Source organism: Setaria italica, chromosome V (assembly GCF_000263155.2).
Source record: "Setaria italica strain Yugu1 chromosome V, Setaria_italica_v2.0, whole genome shotgun sequence".
NCBI lineage: Eukaryota > Viridiplantae > Streptophyta > Magnoliopsida > Poales > Poaceae > Setaria > Setaria italica.
This window is the reverse complement of record NC_028454.1, coordinates 8,670,325-8,689,734: the sequence shown is the minus strand read 5'-3', so window position 1 is coordinate 8,689,734 and position 19,410 is coordinate 8,670,325. Positions and strand designations below refer to the sequence as shown.

The following is a 19,410-nucleotide window of genomic DNA, read 5'->3' as shown; positions in this document are numbered from 1 at the left end:
ACCTGTATAAATCTGTGTCCTGCGTCCTCAATTTTACCATCAAGTTCCAGATCCGGCGATCCCCCACCAACCAATCTACTACCTCAGGATACCATTGGTAGGTTGCCGGGTATAAAACACCGACAATGGGCGTCAAAATGTTGGTTTAGAGTGAGCTCTTCAACGAACACTTAAAGAAAGCACACACAAATGGAAAACAAAACTCTTAAGGCTTGTATTTCTAAAAAATGTGAACCCTTGTACAGTGGGGTGCCTCCCCTTTTATAGGGAGGCCAACCGACTTTTACATACCAAATTTACCCTCACTTAACCATTACATTCCAAGAATATGTTGTACAAGAAAGAGTTCTAATCCGATTTGTACACCCTAACCGAGTCATGCTATTCATATAAAGTGATTGGTGGAAGTTGCTTTTCTAAACTCCCATTACTCTTTCAATTAAAATTCCTAAACCCACCAAACAGACAACAAACAATATACTTTTAATTTTTTTGCATCTAAACTCTCTCTACCCCATCAATTGCCTCCAACCAAACCAGCCTTGTGGGTCTCTTGGAAGGTCGAGAGAGCTCACAAAACCCCACTTTGGGCCGTTCCCCTGCCGCCGTGCCGTTAGCAAGCGTGGCAGAAAGGAAGAAAACCCCCTCTTCTCATCGGTGCCCTCTTCCTCCGCCGCCGTAGCCATGGCCCCCGCCGGGGAGGTGACGAGATGGGAGAGTCCCGCGGGTCGCCCGTGTGCCGTGGTGTCGATCGAATTCCTCCTGGTGGTGGTAAGAGAAGAAACGATTTCCCTTTTCTTTTCTACTTTTGTTTGCAAATTGCAAGGGTGCCTTAAGCCCTTGATATGCAACTACAATTTCCCTGCAGTTTAGTTTGTCTACTACTCTATGATGTTCTTTGCGGTCGAGTGGCGTAGTTTGTATACGTACTAGTGCGGTAGTGCCGTTAACAAGCGAGGCAGGAAAGCAAAAAGAAAACCCCATCTCTTCATCAGTGCCCTCTTCCTCCGCAGCCGTAGCCATGCCACCGACGGCGGAGGGGACGAGACTGGAGAGTCCGGCGGGCCGCCCATGCGCCGTGGTGTTGATCGAAGTTCTGCTTCTGCTGGTGGTTCCCCTTTCTTTTACCTAATCACATTTTTTTTTCTTTTTGTTTGCGGGAGGGCACCTTGAGCGTTTGATCTGCTACTAGTACTACTTCCCTGCAGTTTAGTTTATCTACTACAGTACTTCTCTACTGTTCTTTGCGATCGAGCGGTGTATTTGGATACCTAGTCTGATCTGTTATGCATTTCGAATACCATACTCTTTCGATTGGAGGCACAAGCCTTTTGGCCTTCAGGAGTAATAATCTGACTATCTGAGCGGTGGAACTTGTAGGAATAGAGGAGTATATTGACGTGATGCTGCCTACAAGGAACAATCGCATTTGAATTAAAGCAAATGCCAAGTTAAATCAACTGCGACAATTAGTCAAAATCAAGCGTGCAGAGTTTCTGAAGGCTGTCACACGATATGTCAACTCTAATTGGTTGCCTGGATCATCAGTTTTGTTGACACATCTTTATGTTTAGTTTTATTGAAAAAGAATCAGTTCGGTCATCTCATTCTCTCGTTCCATTTACTGTGTTTGGTTGTGTTCAGCGGTGATATGTAAGGCTTAGGAACAGACTTTGTGATATATTATACGCCTAGTTGTACCTGTGGTGGGTTATCTAGCTTGCACTTCTTGAAAGCAAATGTTTTCTTTGTTTTTGTAGCTGTAGCAGGCCAGGATCTTGGGGCAAGCAGAAAGAGGAAAGCTGCAGTTATGTCTGAAGATTCGAGCAATCTGGTTGGGAATGGAGGTACGTGTTACTGAAAACCCACTTCGATCTTTCACCCTTCATGCCATGGCTTTAATATTTGTTGCCCATGGGCAGAACATTTGGAGGTGGCGTACGAGGATTCTCAGAAGCTTTTAATGGAGATTGAAGACCTGAAGGCTCAAATAGATAAGGATGTGAAAGAGCTTGGGTACTGTGAGGCGAATGAGAAACTGACAGTTGAGCTGGTTCAGAAGGCGGAACAGATGCAGTGCCTGAAGAAGCAGAATGAGGAGGTGCAAGGCAATAATGATGGAATGAGGAAGCAGAATGAGAAGCTGCAAGCCAAGAATGATGGCCTGGCGAAGCAAAATAAGGAACTGCAAGCCAAGAATGATGATCTGGTGAAGGAGAATGAGGAGCTGCGAACCAATAAAGACAGCATGAGGAAGCAGAATGGGGAGTTGTAAACCAAGAATGTCGGCCTATCAAAGTGGAATGAGGAGCTGAACTCAAAGAATGCCGGCCTGGCGAAGCAGAATAAGGAGCTGCAGGCCAAGAACGATGGCCTGGCGAAGCAGAACAAGGACCTGCAAGCCAAGAATGATGATCTGGTTGAGGAGAATGAGAAGCTGAGAGTTAAGCTGGTTCTGAAGGCGAAAGAGATGCAGTGCCTGAGGAAGCAGAATGAGGAGGTGCAAGGCACGAATGATGGAATGAGGAAGCAGAATGAGGAGCTGCATGTCAAGAATGATGGCCTGGCGAAGCAGAACAAGGAACTGCAAGCCAAGAATGATGATATGGTGAAGGAGAATGATGAGCTGCGAACCAATATAGACATCATGAGGAAGCGGAATGGGGAGCTGTAGGTCGAGAATGGAAGCCTAACAAAGGGGAATGAGGAGCTGCAAGCAAAGAATGTCGACCTGGTGAAGCAGAATAAGGAGCTGCAGGCCAAGAATGATTGCCTGGCTAAGCAGAATAAGGACCTCCAAACCAAGAATGACGATCTGGCGAGGGAGAATGAGGAGCTGCACACCAATATAGACAGCATGAGGAAGCGGAATGGAGAGCTGCAAGCCAAGAATGTTGGCCTAACAAAGCAGAGTGAGGAAGTTCAAACCAAGAATGATGGACTGATGAAGAGGAATGAGGACCTGCAAGCCACGATTTGTAGCCTGATGAATGGGATTGAGGAGCTGGAAGCTAATAATGACGGGCTGGAAGATTTGACCGGATGTCTTGTGAGGAAAGAGCGTGAAAGTTTGAAGAGTTGATTGTGGTACTGCTCGTTTTATTTTTGTCAATGTTTTAGCAGTTACCATGCATCTAACGTGTTCTCCATCAGCAGATGTTCATAAGCTGTTTTTCATTGATGAAATGATTATCGTGATCCTCAGGGTTTAGACGAGTTAAATGGGCAGAGAGCTATTGGGATCAAAAGAATGGGAGAACTTAACGAGAAGCCATTTCAAGATGCATGTAAGAGAAAATATGGAGACGACGATTACCAGATGAGAGCAGCAGAGTTGGTCTCAACTTGGCAGGAGGAATTGAAGAACCCATCCTGGCATCCTTTTATGATTGTTCAGGTTAATGGAGAACACAAGGTATTTACTGTATTTTTCTATCCAAGTTTGGTGTTATCTTTGGCATTTGTAGAGGCTAGTATTTGTTTGGGAATGATAGCCATCCTACTTTGTTGCAGGAATTTCTAGATGACGATGATCCAAAACTGAAGTTCCTGCTGATCGAGTATGGCGAGGATGTGTGCAATGCAGTGAAGGCCGCGCTGATGGAGATGAACGAGTACAACCCCAGCGGGCGTTATGTGGTGCCCGAGCTCTGGAACTTTGGGGAAGGCCGGAGGGCGACGATGGAGGAGGTCCTCAAGCACCTGTTTGGGCAGATGAAACGTGAAACAACGCAGGGTCCTCAAGCCCACCAAGCCACTAAGTAGTAGTGCATGCGCGCCATTGGTGCTTTTGTGGGAGCCGCGTGCAGCTGTGCTGCTGGATCCCCCCTCCTGACTCCTGAGGTAGGAGATGTATCCTGTGTCTTCCCTTTGCCTAGAGACATTACAAGCGTATGTGATGTGTGCATGTGGTGTTGTTGTTGCCGCTTTCCGTCCTGAAAACTGATGTGATCGGTGAACTGAATGACACCAACCCGTTGCCTTTGTGTTCCTAGGTGTCTGTATATTGTATTATTGTGCAGGTGTGGTGCAAGTGCTGTGGCCTTGCTTGGCTTTCTATTGTGTGCGATCGTCTGAGCATTCATGCGTAATCGGCTTATCATGCTGCCTATTTACAGCATTTGTACCGTAATTTAGCTACCTGGTGTTGGTCCGATGATACATGTTCATCTGATCATTTTGGAGTATTCATTTTTTTTTCTTTGTAAAATCAATGCAGTGGCATTTCCCACTGACTGTCTGCATTGGAGAACAAGTTTCTATTGGTGGCACTTGCATTGCATCTGATTACTAAGCCGTTGTGTTCTTGCGTGGTTGAGGTATCTCATTTCAGAGCGTGCATGAGGGGTTATGGACATATGGTGATGGTTTTAGCAGGAGCAAACTCTGATAAGGCTACACTGACGCCTACTGTTGTGAGATGAGCAATTTTTTTGTTTTTTCTTTGAAAAAAAAACCCCAGTTCCATTGCAGGGATTCAGTGTTGCATTCAAACATGGTATTCCATTCCATTGTATATGCAATGTCTTCTTTTCTTATATGAGTTTTTAAATGCAATTTAAATTGTTCTAGAAATATTCCCCACGACTGCAAATGCATTCGGTAAGTTATTTTAGAGTTTGACACAATGATAATGATGTATGTATGTAGACATGTCTGTTCATGGCACCCTCAATCGTTTTCAGGTAAAATGTGCAGTTAATGCCATGCACTCTCTCTCTCTCTCTTCGGTGTCTCATTTGTAGATAGAGGAGTACTTTGCGTTAAGTAGGCAATCAAAGCATAAACAATATTTTGGAAAGAGAGCATAAAAAATATTTTTTATTGGGGAGAGTGGGAGGTGGATACTCGAGAGACAGGCGCAGAGAGGCAGAGAGCTCACAAGTGACACGTCGCACCCCCGTGGCCTGCCGTTAGCAAGCGAGGCAACAAAGAAAAACCCGACTCTTTCCTCCGCCGTAGCCATGGCCCCCGCCGGCGGAGACGACGGGGCGGGAGAGGGCGGCGGGCGGCCCATCCCCCGTGGAGTCGATCCAAGTACTGCTGCTGGTGGTAAGAGAAGCCACGATTTCTCTTTCTCCCACCTGATCACATTTCTTTTTCTATTTTTTATTTTTGTTTGCGAGGGTGCCTGGAGCCCTTGATCTGCTTGTACTACTTCCCTGCATTTCAGTTTAGCTACACTTCCCTGTTGTTCTTTGCGGTCGAGCGGCGTGGATACCTAGTCTGATCTGTCATGCATTTCGAATACCGGATTGCTCATTCCCTTCATTTCATTTCCTGCGACCTTGGGTGAGGGTCGCATACTCTTTCGATTCGAGACCTTTTGGCCTTCAGGAGTAATAGTCTGAATGGTGGAACTTGTGGAAATAGAGGAGTATAGTGGCGTGATACGGCTACCGGGGAGCAATCGCGCTTGAATTAAGGCAAATGTCAAGTGAAATCAACTGTGAGTATTGGTCAAAATCAAGCATGCAGAGTATCTGAATGCTGACACGATATGTCGACTGACTCTAATCGGTTGCTTGGATCATCAGTTTTGTTGACACTTCTTATTGTTGAAACAAATCAGTTTGTGTTCAGCCATCTCATTCTCTCATTCCTTTTACTGTCTTTGTTTGTGGTCAGCAGTGATGTGTAATATTCTCAGGAACAGACTCGTACTACATTACTCGCCTTGCTGCACCTGAAATGGGGTATCTAGCTTACACTTACTCAAGGGAAATCATTTCTTTGTTTTTGCAGCTGCAGCAGGTCAGGATCTTGGGGCAGAATCTGGAAGCAGAAAGAGGAAAGCCGCGGTTCTGTCCGGAGATTTGGGCAGTCTGGTTGGGAATGGAGGTACGTGTTACTGAAAAGCCACTTCAATCATTCACGCTCTTCTTCATGCTGGCTTTAATATTTGTCACCCATGGGCAGAACATTTGACGGTGGTGTGTGAGGATTCTCAGAGAATTTTAAAGGAGATCAAAGACCTGAGGGCTCAACTAGATGAGGATGTGAAAGAGCTTGGATACTGTGAGGCGAATCAGAAGCTGAGAGTTGAGCTGGCTGTGAAAGTGAAAGAGATACAGTGCTTGAGGAAGCAGAATGAGGAGATGCAGGCCAAGTATGATGGAATGAGAAAGCTGAATGAGGAGTTGTACGACAAGAATGATGGCCTGGTGAAGCAGAATGAGGAGTTGCAAGCAAATAATGGTGGCCTGGTGAAGCAGAATGAGGTACTGCAAACCAGTAATGACGGCATGAAGATGGTGAATGGGGAGCCAAAAGCCAAAAATGGAGGCCTAACTATCCAGAATGAGTTGAAAGCAAACAATGACGGCCTGATGCAACAGAATGAGGAGCTGCAATCCAAGCATGATGGGCTAGTGATTCATAATGAGCAGCTGCAAGCCAAGAATGTCAGCCTAGCGGAGCTGCAAACCATTAGTGATGTCATGATGAAGCAGAACAGGAGGCTGCATGCCAAAAATGCCGGCCTAATGAAGTGGAGTGCAGGGCTGCAAGCCAAGATTGATGACCTGATGAAGCAGAATAAGGAGCTGCAAGCCAAGAATGATGGCCTCAGGAAGCAGACTGAGATGCTACAAGCCAAGAATGTCGGCCTCATGGTGCGGATTGAGGAGGTGCATGCAGAGAATGACGGCCAAAGGAAGCGGAGTGAGAAGCTGCAAGCCAAGAATGGAAGCCTAACGAAGGGGAACAAGGAGCTGCAGGCCAGGAATGACAGCCTAACGAAGCGGATTGAGGAGCTGCAGGCCAAGGATGATGGCCTGACGAAGGGGAATGAGGAGTTGCAGGCCAAGATCAACGATAGCATGAGGAAGTGGAATAAGGAGCTGCAAGGCCTCTATAAGCATGTAAGATTTCATTTAGTAATTTCTTTTAAAGGAAGCGCAGGAGCTCTGCCATTCGCTTAAGAAGAAGAGAATCACAACACTAGACCTGAGACCTCCTATGTTTATTACACTTGTACCATGGATGAAGGGTTAGTTCAATGTAAACCTGGGCTAATCAAAATGAAATCATGGTTCATTAGAAGTTTGTGAATGCTTACTAAGTTCTGGAGGTAAAGTAGAAATGTCTAATTTGCTGTAACTTTTCTTGTTATCAATCAAGATTATGAAGATTATGAAGATTCTGGAAAATGAGATTGACACTAAGAGAAAGGACTTGCTGCAACTTGAGGAGCTGTACAGAACATTCTTTCCAATTCCACAGCCTGAGGAGGTCAAGTCGTCTGTGGAAGGTATACAATCTTTTTACATGCCCCTTTTTGTATGTATGGTGATGGGAAGTTTCTCAAAATTCACCAAAATAGAATCATCAGTTATATTTATGCCATGCATGACATATTTTCAATTGATCCAGTTCCATCAAACCTTCAAAATATAGTTACAAAAAATCCTTAAAAGTATTGATGCTGAAATTTTTAATATAGCTATTATAGGTTACCTGAGTAATAGGGTTTAACCCTTTTCAAGTATTGCCAAATTATTTTGGTCTGATGTGCACTTGTTTATGCAAGCAGGTTGGTTTTAAGCATAGCCAGCCCTAATATTCATTGTTCAGCTTTGTTTTTTTTTGGGCTGTGCACCAAAGGCATTATGACAAAGTTCGTTTTCTTTCCCACTTTCAAACAATTAGACTCAAGCTCCAACTTGGTGTATGCATCATTGGCTGAGAAAATTGGTGTCAATAGAAAAACTGAAGATTAGTCAAAAGTAAGCCAACTGTCCATTGAAGTGTCCATATTTATTCATCTGGAGTATGTGATACATTTTTTAGAAAATTCAAAAAAAAACTTGGCCGAGTAAACTTGTGACTCCATGTTCATCTGTGTATCTTGTAACTCCATTTCATCTGCAATTCTGCCTATGGATTTTCTCTGCTAATCTCGTAACTCCATGTTCATCTGAATAGATTTCAACATTGTCACTGAGCCCATCTCTTCTTTAAACTTTCCACATTCCAACAGTTCAGTCAACTTCTCAGGGCTTGAATGACGGGCTCACTGGATGCACTGATATTGGGACCAAAAACTCCGGGGACATTATTCTGGAGTCTGTTCCGTGCCTCAAGCAAGCAGAGGTATGACCTGTAGTCAAGTTGTTGATCTTTTTCTTTTTCTTACACGTGTTTTGCAGGCAATCCTTTGCCAAGCTGCATCTAACTTCGAGGAGATCGGCCATCTCCAAACTCAAGTGACCAAATCGGAGACTGCCGTTGACCAGCTGATGGCTATGGACCGTAAACTTGTTGAGACCAAGGCAGCTCTCAAGAAGGAGATTGCTGGTAAGGCTTTTTTTTTTGGGTATATATATAATTTGTATACATATGATGGCCTTTTCAACCAATTTACTGATCTTCTGTTTGCTGCAAGCCTATGCTGCCTACCTGGAACGCACTCAGAAGAAAATTGAAGAGGCAGAGTCCGAGAAGGCTTCAGCTAAACAGCTGATGGCTACGACACAGCAGGTCCAAGATGTCTCGGATATTGGCTTTGATGATACAGAGGTAGACATTAGAATTTGTGATCTCATGGTTACCGGTCGCAAGTCAAAGTCAAGTTTCAAGAAAAATAAACAACATAGGAGCGACACCAAAACCGGCGGGAAAGTTTCCTCATGAAAGGCTTCTATTGGAATAGCAGACCCGACTTGTCTAATATCGGTATATCTCGGACGCAATCGAAGATCACAACTTTGTTGGTGTCATGGAGATAGCGAAGCAAGACTCTGCCTCATGCTGTGCAGGTGTGCATATGTAGTAGCCTGCTTGGCTTTCTCTTGTGTGCGATCATCTGATCGTTCATGTGTAACCGCCTAATCATGCTTACCTATTTCTAGCATCTGTATACTCGGTTTGATGATGCTTACTGTGTATTAATTTGCCACTGACTGATTGAATTAATGACACGTTTCTATTGGTAGCACTGGCATCTGATCTAAGGGGGTGTTTGGACACCCCTGCTAAACTTTAGCGCCTGCTACATTGGATGTTTGGATACTAATTAGTAGTATTAAACATAATCTAATTATAAAATTAATTGCACAGATGGAGTCTAATACTAATTAAACATAATCTAATTATAAAATTAATTGCACAGATGGAGTCTAATTTGCGAGACGAATCTATTAAGCCTAATTAATCCATGATTTGACAATGTGGTGCCACAGTAAATGTGGATTAATTAGTCTTAATAGATCTCACGAATTAGACTTTATCTGTGCAATTAGTTTTGTAATTAGATCATATTTAGTCTTCCTAATTAGCATCAAATATCTAATGTGATCTTGCTAAAGTCTTGTATTCCAAACACCTCTTGATACTAAGCAGAGTACCGAGCAACAGACTTTTTGACTGTTGCTGTTCAAATCTCATATCACATCATTAAGATAGCGCTTGCTTGGATCCTCGTGTTCGTATGGTGGAGGAGGTAGCATGAATTTGTTGACGTGATTGTTTTTGCAGGAGTAAACTCTGGTAAGGCTATCCTGACGCCTAGCATTTGGTTGACGGACCCCGGAAGACCGCTACCTATACTCTTCTGGCTCTGAAGATGAACGAAGGGTGTGTTTGGTTGCTTTCGTGTAGCACATCGTACATGCTGGATGAATGGAAGTAGGATGAGTGAACGCTACGATCCTATTCGTGTAGGTGTTTGATAATGATAGCCTACATGGACAGATTGTCGAGCATATTCCTGAATTAAAAAAGAAGTTACAAAAAAGTTGCCATTAAGCTGGCTTCTGCAGCGTGCTTAAAGTTTAGTACAGAGAACTCGACAGCTCGCAGCATGCATCGGCGTTAGCGTTAGACTTCCGGACTTCTTTGCTAATCGATTGTGATCTCAAAAAGAAAATGGCAAACACGGACAGTTTCCAAGGTTTCTGGCTGCCAGAGAAAAACTGAACCGCATTAACCGATAAAGAAATGCGGAAGCTGGAGGGTTGGGAGGCCAGAGAACAGAGGACAGAGACGAAGTGGTCTATAAGGGCGTGTTTGGTTCGTTTCCGTCGCTAGCCTGGCTCGCATCTGGTATGCAGGCTAAGCTGGGCCAAGCTGATTGTATGCAGGTGATCATTGTTTGGTTACTAGGATGAAAGTAGACAGGATGAGCAGAGCACATGTTTGGTTGCATATATGAGCTACGAACTGGCAAACAGAGAAGAAAAAGCAGTTGTTTGGTTGGCTGCATGTACCAGAGTTTGAATACCTCAATATTGAAATTGGTGAGGTTACCACAGGTCAGTTTTTAGGCCAGCTACTCATACAACAGGTTCATACCAATGGAGCTCATACCACATCTCAATATTACAAGCTTGTACAATAAAATTAAGATAATAATAAACTGAACAATGATAATGATATTTTTGGTTGGTGTGCTTGTTTTGTTCAGTTCTTTGTCGGCCTTGAACTCAGTAGGAGCTTGATCTACATGTTGGTTGTGATAGGCAGCCCAAGCTTCTTCTTCAGTCTTGTACGCTTTGAAACAGGCTCCCTTGAAGCCATTGACTTGTTGATGGCAATCCCTCCAGGTGGAGAAGACGCCAGTTTTGCGCCCATAGAACACAACATACCAAGTCATAATTGAAGTCCTAGATTAGTTACAATGCAGCAATACAATGTGAGTTGTAAAAAAAAGAATCAAGTAAGAATGCAAACAAATATTTGTGTGCTCAGATCATGCAGAAATGAATAAGGACATCATAACAGGCAATGGAGTTGTGCTCAGATCATGCACAATTGAAAAAGGAAAACATAATAGGCAATGTATTTGTACTCAGATGAAGCACAAATGAATAAGGACATCATAATAGGCAATGAGTTGTGCTCAGATCATACACAAATGAATAAGGACATCATAATAGGCAATGAGTTGTGCTCAGATCATACATAAATGGATAAGGACCTCATAAAGGCAATGAGTTGTGCTCAGATCATGCACAAATGAATAAGGAACTCATAAAGGCAATGGATGTGTACTTCAGATCATGCATGAATGAATAAGGTAAGAAATAGGCAATGTAACAGACTGAATGAACAGAAGGTAATGGATGACAAACACATGAAATAAATGCCATATGAATAACTACAACCATGACCAAGTGTCCACGACATCATAGGCAATGCAACTGACTGATCAAATACATCACAGAGGTAATATCCATAGCCTACTGGCACCTTAACCCCCAACCACAGTCTGTGCCTCTCTCAGACCACAACCTAATCATACTAACCAGCCACAACCTAATCATGCTGTCTCAAACCAAAAGAAATGGAGCAAAGTGTTGGAAGCTCCAGTCAGTCTATCCTGCACAAAAGAAGTCACTACACAAAAGATAGATCAGTCAGGAAGCATGTAGAGGGATCTACATGTAGGAATTCTTGGCAAGCCATGTCCTTAGCCAAAGGACATGGTGGTTCTCAGCCATGTTGACAAAAGCATCACCCTGGGCCTTGTTGTCAACCAGATGGGAGAAAGCACATATCAGAGCCTCCTCACTGAACCCTAGCATGTACATCACTGCACTATACAGATCAGGGTTCAACACCTCAAGCTTGGTCTCACGGATAGCAGAAGCAACATTCCTCACTGCCTCAGTCATACTGCTCATCACCAGATGATCCTCCTCAATGAGGACAGACCTCTTCCTCTTCTTGCTAGGACCAGAACCACTACTGACCTCCATTGTATCCTTGGGTGCTTCTCCAAAGACCTCAGCAACATCATCAATGCACTTGGCTGCCTTGTCCTCATCATATGGTTCAGTCTTCATTGAGGTATCTGTAAAGTCAGATGGGCTACCTAGAGCCTCATTAGAACCCATAGCATACTTGCCAGTGGCCAACCCATTTCCAAAAATGATCATCATCTCCTTGTAGTTCTCAATGTGTTTGTTCAGAAATTCAGCATCCTTAGGGTGTGCCTAATTGTAGTGTGTATGATTAGTTAGAAATGTTAGAAATAAAACTAAAGGATCAGGATAAGAATAAGGTAAGGAAGATCTAGGCATCCCACACACCTTGATGTGTCCCTTATAGTGCTCCTCATCAAGGCTGATCATGCAAGTCTCCTCAACCCAGAGGGCACCACTTAGTTCCCTAAGCTTGGACACCCTCATCCATCTCTGTCTCCACTTCCTCAAGTGGTTATACACTTGAGTACCAGTCACTTCATTGTCACTAAACTCCTGCAGGTACTTGGCAACTTGGTTCAGGTGGACCTCCTTGAAGCCCTTGTCTGTTCTAACACCACTCTCAATCAGCTGGCACATACGGCGCAGAACAAAGTAAGACATGGCACTAGTCCAGCGCATAGCACCCCTAGGACGCTACTCTGCACCAGCCCCAGCAACTTGGACAACATCATCAGCCACCGCCAGATCAATCACCCCAACCTCCTCAGCCATCCCTAATGAAATGCATGCTTAACATCATTGCACAAACCCATTGCCATATGATCAGACAAAATAGAATGTAATTGATGCATGCTTAACATCATTGCACAAACCCATTGCCATATGATCAGACAAAATAGAATGTAATTGATGCATGCTTAACATCATTGCACAAAGCCATTGCCATATGATCAGACAAAATAGAATGTAATTGATGCATCATTGCACATGTACTTAGCCTCAGGGAAGGTAAAAGAAATAGAGGAATAAATGATCATTGCACATGTCCATAACCTCAGTCTAGTTGTTCATACAACATATTATTACATCATCATTGCACAAGTGCATTGGCTCAGCTAACAGAACAACAGTTGATCATTGCACACAAAACAGCAAGCTCTACACATGAGAGGTGCCCCTATTGTTCCACATATCATTTGCAATTTCATTCCTTCTAGTACCCCAAGCTACATTGTCATCTGTCTAAGTACCATCAGCAGGTGCAGTAATATTACAATTAGGTTCCCATGTTGCTTCATCAGGAAAAACCTCATCCTGACCATGGCCAATTATCCAATTATGAAGAATATACAACATGCAAGAACTAATTTGACTTGTGTCTTGAATGGGTGGTAGGGCTTGTTGTCTAGAATACGGAATCAATTCTTTAAAGCTCCAAATGCCCTCTCAACTGTGACCCTTAGGCTTGAATGCCTCAAGTTGAACAACTCTTTCTTATTAGTAGGATAATTTCTTCCACCATATTCTTTCAAGTGGTATCTAGTGGCTCGGTAAGGGGGCATAAATCCAGGATGACATGCATAGCCAGCGTCCACTAGGTAGAATTTACCTAAACAATTAATTAGGTAGCCAAGAATCAGTTGTAGTGGTTATGTGAAATCCCAATTTGTGGTTTGTCTAAAAGTTTCTGTTACAAGTACCTGGAGGAACCCTTAACCCATCATCCCTCTCTAGAGCATCAGCTAGAATGAGTGCATCATGTGCAGATCCCTCCCATCCAGCTAGCACATAAGTGAACCTCAGATCAAAGTCAACTGCAGCAAGCACATTTTGAGTAGGATAGTGCTTCCTACCCCTGAATACTGTAGATATCTATTGCACCAATACAGTCCTACATTATAGCAAGACTTGTGATTAAAGTTTGATCAGGACTGCAGTTAGGTAGAGGTAAACCTTAGATTCATTTAATTACCTTAAAATAAGGATACCACCTTGGGCTTGTTCTGATTTTAAGTGCTGTCTCAGTTGATGGTGGCCTTATCATCTCTCCCCTCAGCTCACCAATAGCATACAAGACCTCTCTGAAATACCTACTTACTGTTTCCATGGATCTTCTAAATGTTTGGTGGATTACTCTAAATCTCTGGTTGTGTCCCACAACATGGAGAAACATTGCTACTTGTTCCTCCACAGTACTGTTTATTGTGTCTCTTAGTAAGTTTCTATCCCTAAGCAGGTTACACAGGTTGAAAAAGGGAGCTCTATGCATACGCAACATGTTCACACATTCTATGTCATTACAATTAAAATTTTTGTTCAGGTTGGCTTGGCGTTCCTCATCCATGGCACTCATTGGGGCATATGTGATCGAGTCTGTGAATTATGGGCCACCCTCAGCCTACTCATGAAGTAAGCATAGATGATAGATACAAAAGCAGCAACTTTTATCACAAGCATGCGTCTCTGCTCGACAGGGTTCATCTATTACAAAATGCAAAGCATGTCTCAGCAAAACAACAAATCATTTTCAGCATTCAACAAGTGGGTCAGGAAAAAAAACTGCATCATCGCCTAATGCACAAGTGCTCAGATATAGGTAAATCAATGTAATAAGAATGCATCATTGGCTAAGGACATGTGCTCAGTTTTCATGTTTATAAAGTAATATCATCGGCCAAGAACATGTGCTCACTGTTGAAAGTAAATAAGCATTCATCATCGGCTAAGAACATGTGCTCAGTTTTCAGAGTAAGTAAGCAACCATCATCGGCTAATGACAAAGGCTCACTGGAAAAATCATTACCGCTAGCTCCTTGCAAAAAAAAGTCGGAGGACTTTCAAGAGTTCAACGGGTAAGGCAAGATAAAGGCAGATCTGCACATGAGGGAAAGGGATTAGTATCACAACATGCAAGATCCAATAGGGACAAACAAGAACATATCGAAACCCTAAAAGAAAAAACTTGCCTTTTTACCTCCAACGAAATCACCAGCACAGATCCGACCCTACAAATGCTCAAAACATTAGGACCCCAAAAAAATCGATGGGGGAAAGGGAGCAACACCAGATCTGCGAGGGATTATAGGTTACCTGCTCTCTTTGCCACGAAACCCCAACGAATCGAACCTCAAACCTGCGGAAAATGAAGAGAGGGAGAAGCGAAAGGTCAGCCATCGATTGAATCGAGCCTCAAACACCGTGGATCTGGAGCACAAGGAAGAGAAGATGCATCACCTGCTACCACCAGTCAGATCTGGACGAGCAGGAAGAGGAGGACACGAGGAAGCGGGAGAGCTCAGAGCGGAGAGCCAGAGGGCGAGTGCGAGGGAGAGAATGGGGAGAGGGGCGGCGGCGGTGAAGATATAACGCGGATGGATGGCGCGAAAGGGGCAGCGGTAACCCTAGCTTCCCGCGCGCGCCCCCGCATCTCCCGCCTGCATCTGAAGAGCCATTTTTTCTAGGCACCGAGGGCGCGCTCGCGTCCCACACGAGCCAAGCCGCCAAGAAACGGAATCCATTTTCGTTTCCCGGCAGCCAGGCTCGGGGGGCTGTCTTGCACGCCGAGGGTCAGGCTCAGGACCCCATACAGGCATCCAATCACTTCGACACTGCATCCCGAGGGCCAGGCCGAGGCATATACGGGGAACCAAACACGCCCTAAAGCCAGCACCACTGCTCCCATTCCACCGCACCTTACCAAGCACCATCTCCTGATGGCCTCTTTCTCCTCCGCTGCAGCGGCGGGCCTTGCCGGCGGAGACGGCGAGGTCGGTGTGCTCGGTGACCAGAGCGTGCGCGGTAGCGTCAACCAACCTGGTGCCGGTGGTGGCGGTGGTGGTAAGATCTTTCACCTTGCTAGTTTAATTTGTACCAGTCACTCTCGGTCTGCAGGAGTAGCCTACTATCTGCTCAATCTGGTGTTCTGTGTCAGTAATCTAATGCTCCGATATATGATCTTCATTTGTACCTTGCAATCATGATAAATCCACAAAGAACTACTCTGAACTCGTACTCTGATTTATTTGCATGTTTTAAAATTAATCCTCTCTGACATACTGTAGTTTAATGGCTTTGGATTTTTGTTTTCTGCGTGCAAAAGATGCTGAGTTGCCCAGGAGGAGAACCACTATTCTGAACACTTAACGGCTTGCGACTCTTTTTTTTTTCTTTCTGCGTGCAGATCAAGATACCAAGATGCCTCAAGAAATGGACTTTCCGACGAAGTTGAACGAGAAGCTCATAACTGACATGGAAGGTTCCCAAAAGGATGTAAGCTTGCGAATTGTGATCGGAACTTTGTTAGAAATCTGTTAACTCTCCTTTCTAGTGTGTAAATAATGCATCATATATTGGTTTAGCTCCTCAGGAAAATGACGTATTTCAGTAGATTTCTATTAAAACTGAGACGGAGTTCTTGTTGGCCCAGCTCCCCTCCTCAAACGCCCTGTCAACGCAACACAAGAACAGAAGAACAAAAGCTCACACTTGTAATTGGATGGCACACAACAAGACTCTCTGGAACACTGGAATTTTTTTTTTTCACGGTGCTGCACACCAGCACTCACAAACACTAGTATTCACAAAGAGGCACACACGCACAGCACTTCACCCCCCTTGGCGCTCGCTCACCCCCTGGCTAAATAGCCTACGCAGTTGAGTATCATGCACACCACAACGCCGGAGTTTTTGCCAGCCACACGCACGCACGCAGCTCCTCACGATCCAAAATACTCGGTCGCCGGCATACACGGCACTACTTCTTCATGCATGCAGTCAACAACCCGGCCGAGTCTCCATGCGCAGCTCCACGCCTCCTGAAGAACCGGACATCCATGCAAGCACTATCTCCTAGCATGGACCTTCACCAGTTAATGACCCGGCCACCACTAATCACCCGGCCACTAACCACACACACGATACACTTGGCCTGGACACAAACACCAAACAATTTACTCACACAGATCACACACACGACACTGACGCACACTAAATGATAAAAGCAATATGATTAATTCTAACAGTTCTAAACTCTAATATCGATTGATGAAAGCATCATCATCAAGGAAAAACAGTGAAATCAAGTTCAGATAAAATTTAGTGATGCATCTTATTTCCCCTGTGTCCATGAAGGTTGTGGATATATTGGAAACCCAGATTGACGTTAAGAAAGCGCACTTGCATCAACTGGAGAGGTTAGAAGACACAATAAAACTTGGAAATGCACTGCTTGAGAAGAGCACAAGAATGACACAAATGGCTCTACTAAGCTCAAGCTCCAAGTTAATAGACGGATCATTGACCGAGAAAAGTGGTGTCCTTATGAAAGTTGATAAATCAAAGGTACTCTTAGCGAACTGTCATCAGTGACTCAGTGTCAGTGTGTTTCTTATGCATTGCTAATTTTCTTTCGAGACCTAGTAGGTTAGTTGTTTAATTACAATTTTTTTTTGAACAGGAACTGGAGAAGGAAGTAGCAAAGTTGGACGCGGAAATAGGACGTGGATTGCAGCAGCTATTGTGCAAGGGGGACGGCGGTCGCCCGGGCTAACTGAGGTGCCATGGCTGGTGAATGGAAGCTCTATAGCCTACCAATAGAGCATCAAGTCCAGTGAAACCTTCAATTCCTCCCGTTGTGAAAATGTTAAATAAAGTACTGATTTTAAATCGTTTCTTGTCTTTGTTCGATGTATGTCCGCAAGTACTACTGCTTATGCGAGCTGCCCAGTCCAGTCCTACTGGTGTAGGAGCACATTTTCAGTAGCAGTTGTGGGTAACTTTTTTTTTACTGTACTGTATAAATTCCTAGACTAAGTATTTCCATTCGTCGAGTTAGTCTCATGCACACACCACGAGTACATGGTTTTTGTCTCCAGGACACTTCAGCTAATAAAATGATTTTTATGCTCTCCCTTTCTCTTTCTTTCTCCCTTGTGTCCACCCGTCATCCAAGGCGCCTGGGCGTAGAACTCCAGCTACCCAAGGCCAACATGTTGAGGGCTTGATGAGGCGACCATCACCATGTACATGATGTACTGCGGCAGCTGCAACACGATGCCCTTGGGTGCCGTCCCGGCCGGGCGGCCCTGCCCTGACGTTGCGAGCCTGCGCTGTGCACCTCGGTGGCGGCTTGGCGCAAGTGGCGAGCGCCACTCCAGCGATCATCGTGCCGTGGTAGCGCAGGAGAGGAGGAAACGAGTGCCGGAGCTTGGCCATCTGTGACGGAGTAGCGACGTGTAGGGCCGGACCGTCGGAGCAGAGGTTGGCGCCTTGGAGCCGTGTGAGGAGGCGGAGCCCCGTCGTGGAGACAGACAGATAATATGGTCTTTCGAGTGACTACATTGTGTCGTGGACATAGAGATATTTTCACGGTGTGTCTGAGACTACCCAGTGGATCGTGTTGCGCATAAACCCAACATACCAAGTGCTCCACACACAAATTTGACCACTGCCGTTATAACTTCAACTTTTTTTTGTTCCCAGTCCGAGGCTTCCAGCCCAGACCACGTTAATTAAGGAATGAGGAAGGCAGCACCGGAGAAGCAGTAATCGAGCACTTCGCTCGTCAGGTTGAACTTGAGGTCGCTCGCGGGACAGATATAGCCCTGCGTATATATGAACGCACGCGGATACAACATGTAAAAGTTTGTATTAATCAGTTGACACGGTCAGATAGCCACATTCAATCGTGATTTTAGACAGGTTTCTAGAAGAACCTAGAACAATGTACAAATTAAGGAAGTAAATTGGTTTCTTGACGACGTAAAGAAAAAGGGGAAAGCTGTTCACTGGCGCCTGGTCGTAGAACTCCAGCTACCCAACACGTTGAGGCGCCCATCACCATGTACTGCGGCAACAGCAACTCCACCACCCTTGGGTGCCGCCCCGGCCCTGACGTTCGCGAGCCTGCGCGGGGTGGTTCTATATTTCACTGAAGGCAACAAATCTGCCGTTGTTGCCTTCAGTGACGGCCCACTAGCATCGCCCCTGCACCACCTTCCTCCTCCAGCTCCAGCGGCTCCCGCAGCCGCATCCGCCGCCAACACCCTCCACCATCCTAACCTGGCTCGTCACCCCCGTGCCACCTTCCTCCTCCGGCTCCGGCGGCTCCCGCCACCACCCTCCGCGACCCTAACCTGGCTCCACTAGGAGCTCACCTCCACCATCATAACCCTCGCCCCGGCCCATCCTTGGCCCACCGGCAATCAAGCCGTTGGACCCGACCGGTGGCGTCCCCGCCGCCACGCCACACCGCCCCACAACCCACCTCCACCGCAGGTCTCCCCTCCCATCCCCACCCATTTTTCTAGTACCAGCGGCCATTAGACCTCCCCCGGCAACCCCGAAGCTCGAAGCCCCTAACCCTAGCAGTGCTGGAGGTGACCGAAGGGAGAGGAGGAAGCAGCGGGGAAGGGGAGAGTGGATGGGCTCGGGACAGAGGAAGATGAAGCAGGAGGAACCTGTCACTAACAGGTGGGTCCCGCAGGTATGTGATAGATTGCTATATGTCTCATATGTGACATATAGCCATGGCGCCTGCACTGCACACCTCGGTGGCTTGGCACAAGTGGCGAGCGCCACTGCAATGATCATCGTGCCGTGGCATGGGAGGCAACGACGAGTTGGAGGAACAGAGTAGGTGCAGGCTCATCACTAGGCAGAAATAACAGCTAAGAGTCGCTATCGTCGGCGTAGCCAGGATGCCATGTACGCCGGCGCACCAAGGCAGCTAGGGGAGCTGCACACGACATAGGCTGGAGGTGCT

General features: G+C 45.4%; 3 protein-coding genes and 1 pseudogene across 3 annotated transcripts; 3 read left to right on the top strand and 1 right to left on the bottom strand.

Moving 5' to 3' along the window:
* Positions 1–587: 587 nt before the first annotated feature.
* On the top strand, positions 588–3,987 carry LOC101775413 (uncharacterized protein PFB0765w-like). The gene is made up of 5 exons (XM_004968139.2): positions 588–771; positions 1,761–1,847; positions 1,923–3,087; positions 3,206–3,415; positions 3,514–3,987. The coding sequence occupies exons 1-3, from the start codon at positions 711–713 to the stop codon at positions 2,273–2,275; spliced, it is 501 nt and encodes a 166-aa protein (XP_004968196.2). The 5' UTR covers positions 588–710; the 3' UTR covers positions 2,276–3,087; positions 3,206–3,415; positions 3,514–3,987.
* On the top strand, positions 2,283–4,077 carry LOC111255702 (factor of DNA methylation 2-like). Its single transcript, XM_022826627.1, has 6 exons — positions 2,283–2,288; positions 2,345–2,608; positions 2,675–3,049; positions 3,206–3,415; positions 3,514–3,704; positions 4,023–4,077. The coding sequence occupies exons 1-6, from the start codon at positions 2,283–2,285 to the stop codon at positions 4,075–4,077; spliced, it is 1,101 nt and encodes a 366-aa protein (XP_022682362.1).
* An 887-nt stretch (positions 4,078–4,964) lies between these two features.
* On the top strand, positions 4,965–8,896 carry LOC101775004 (M protein, serotype 2.2-like). Its single transcript, XM_022826626.1, has 7 exons — positions 4,965–5,052; positions 5,746–5,841; positions 5,920–6,863; positions 7,123–7,252; positions 7,982–8,094; positions 8,151–8,298; positions 8,387–8,896. Exons 1-7 carry the CDS (start codon positions 4,965–4,967, stop codon positions 8,632–8,634), a joined length of 1,767 nt encoding a protein of 588 aa, XP_022682361.1. The 3' UTR covers positions 8,635–8,896.
* A 2,482-nt stretch (positions 8,897–11,378) lies between these two features.
* LOC101755985 lies at positions 11,379–12,419 on the bottom strand (annotated as a pseudogene).
* Between the last annotated feature and the right edge of the window lie 6,991 nt (positions 12,420–19,410).

What these genes read in the sequence shown, in the direction of transcription:
- LOC111255702 (XM_022826627.1), top strand. An exon ending in AAGCCAAGAATGATGATATG is followed by an intron (nt 2,609 to 2,674) that starts GTGAAGGAGAAT and finishes GGGGAGCTGTAG; the next exon opens with GTCGAGAATGGAAGCCTAAC. An exon ending in AAGATTTGACCGGATGTCTT is followed by an intron (nt 3,050 to 3,205) that starts GTGAGGAAAGAG and finishes CGTGATCCTCAG; the next exon opens with GGTTTAGACGAGTTAAATGG.
- LOC101775413 (XM_004968139.2), top strand. Translation starts at nt 711, where the DNA reads ATGGGAGAGTCCCGCGGGTCGCCCGTGTGCCGTGGTGTCGATCGAATT. An exon ending in TCGAATTCCTCCTGGTGGTG is followed by an intron (nt 772 to 1,760) that starts GTAAGAGAAGAA and finishes TTGTTTTTGTAG; the next exon opens with CTGTAGCAGGCCAGGATCTT. An exon ending in CAATCTGGTTGGGAATGGAG is followed by an intron (nt 1,848 to 1,922) that starts GTACGTGTTACT and finishes GCCCATGGGCAG; the next exon opens with AACATTTGGAGGTGGCGTAC.
- LOC101775004 (XM_022826626.1), top strand. Translation starts at nt 4,965, where the DNA reads ATGGCCCCCGCCGGCGGAGACGACGGGGCGGGAGAGGGCGGCGGGCGG. An exon ending in TCCAAGTACTGCTGCTGGTG is followed by an intron (nt 5,053 to 5,745) that starts GTAAGAGAAGCC and finishes TTGTTTTTGCAG; the next exon opens with CTGCAGCAGGTCAGGATCTT. An exon ending in GGTCAAGTCGTCTGTGGAAG is followed by an intron (nt 7,253 to 7,981) that starts GTATACAATCTT and finishes ACATTCCAACAG; the next exon opens with TTCAGTCAACTTCTCAGGGC.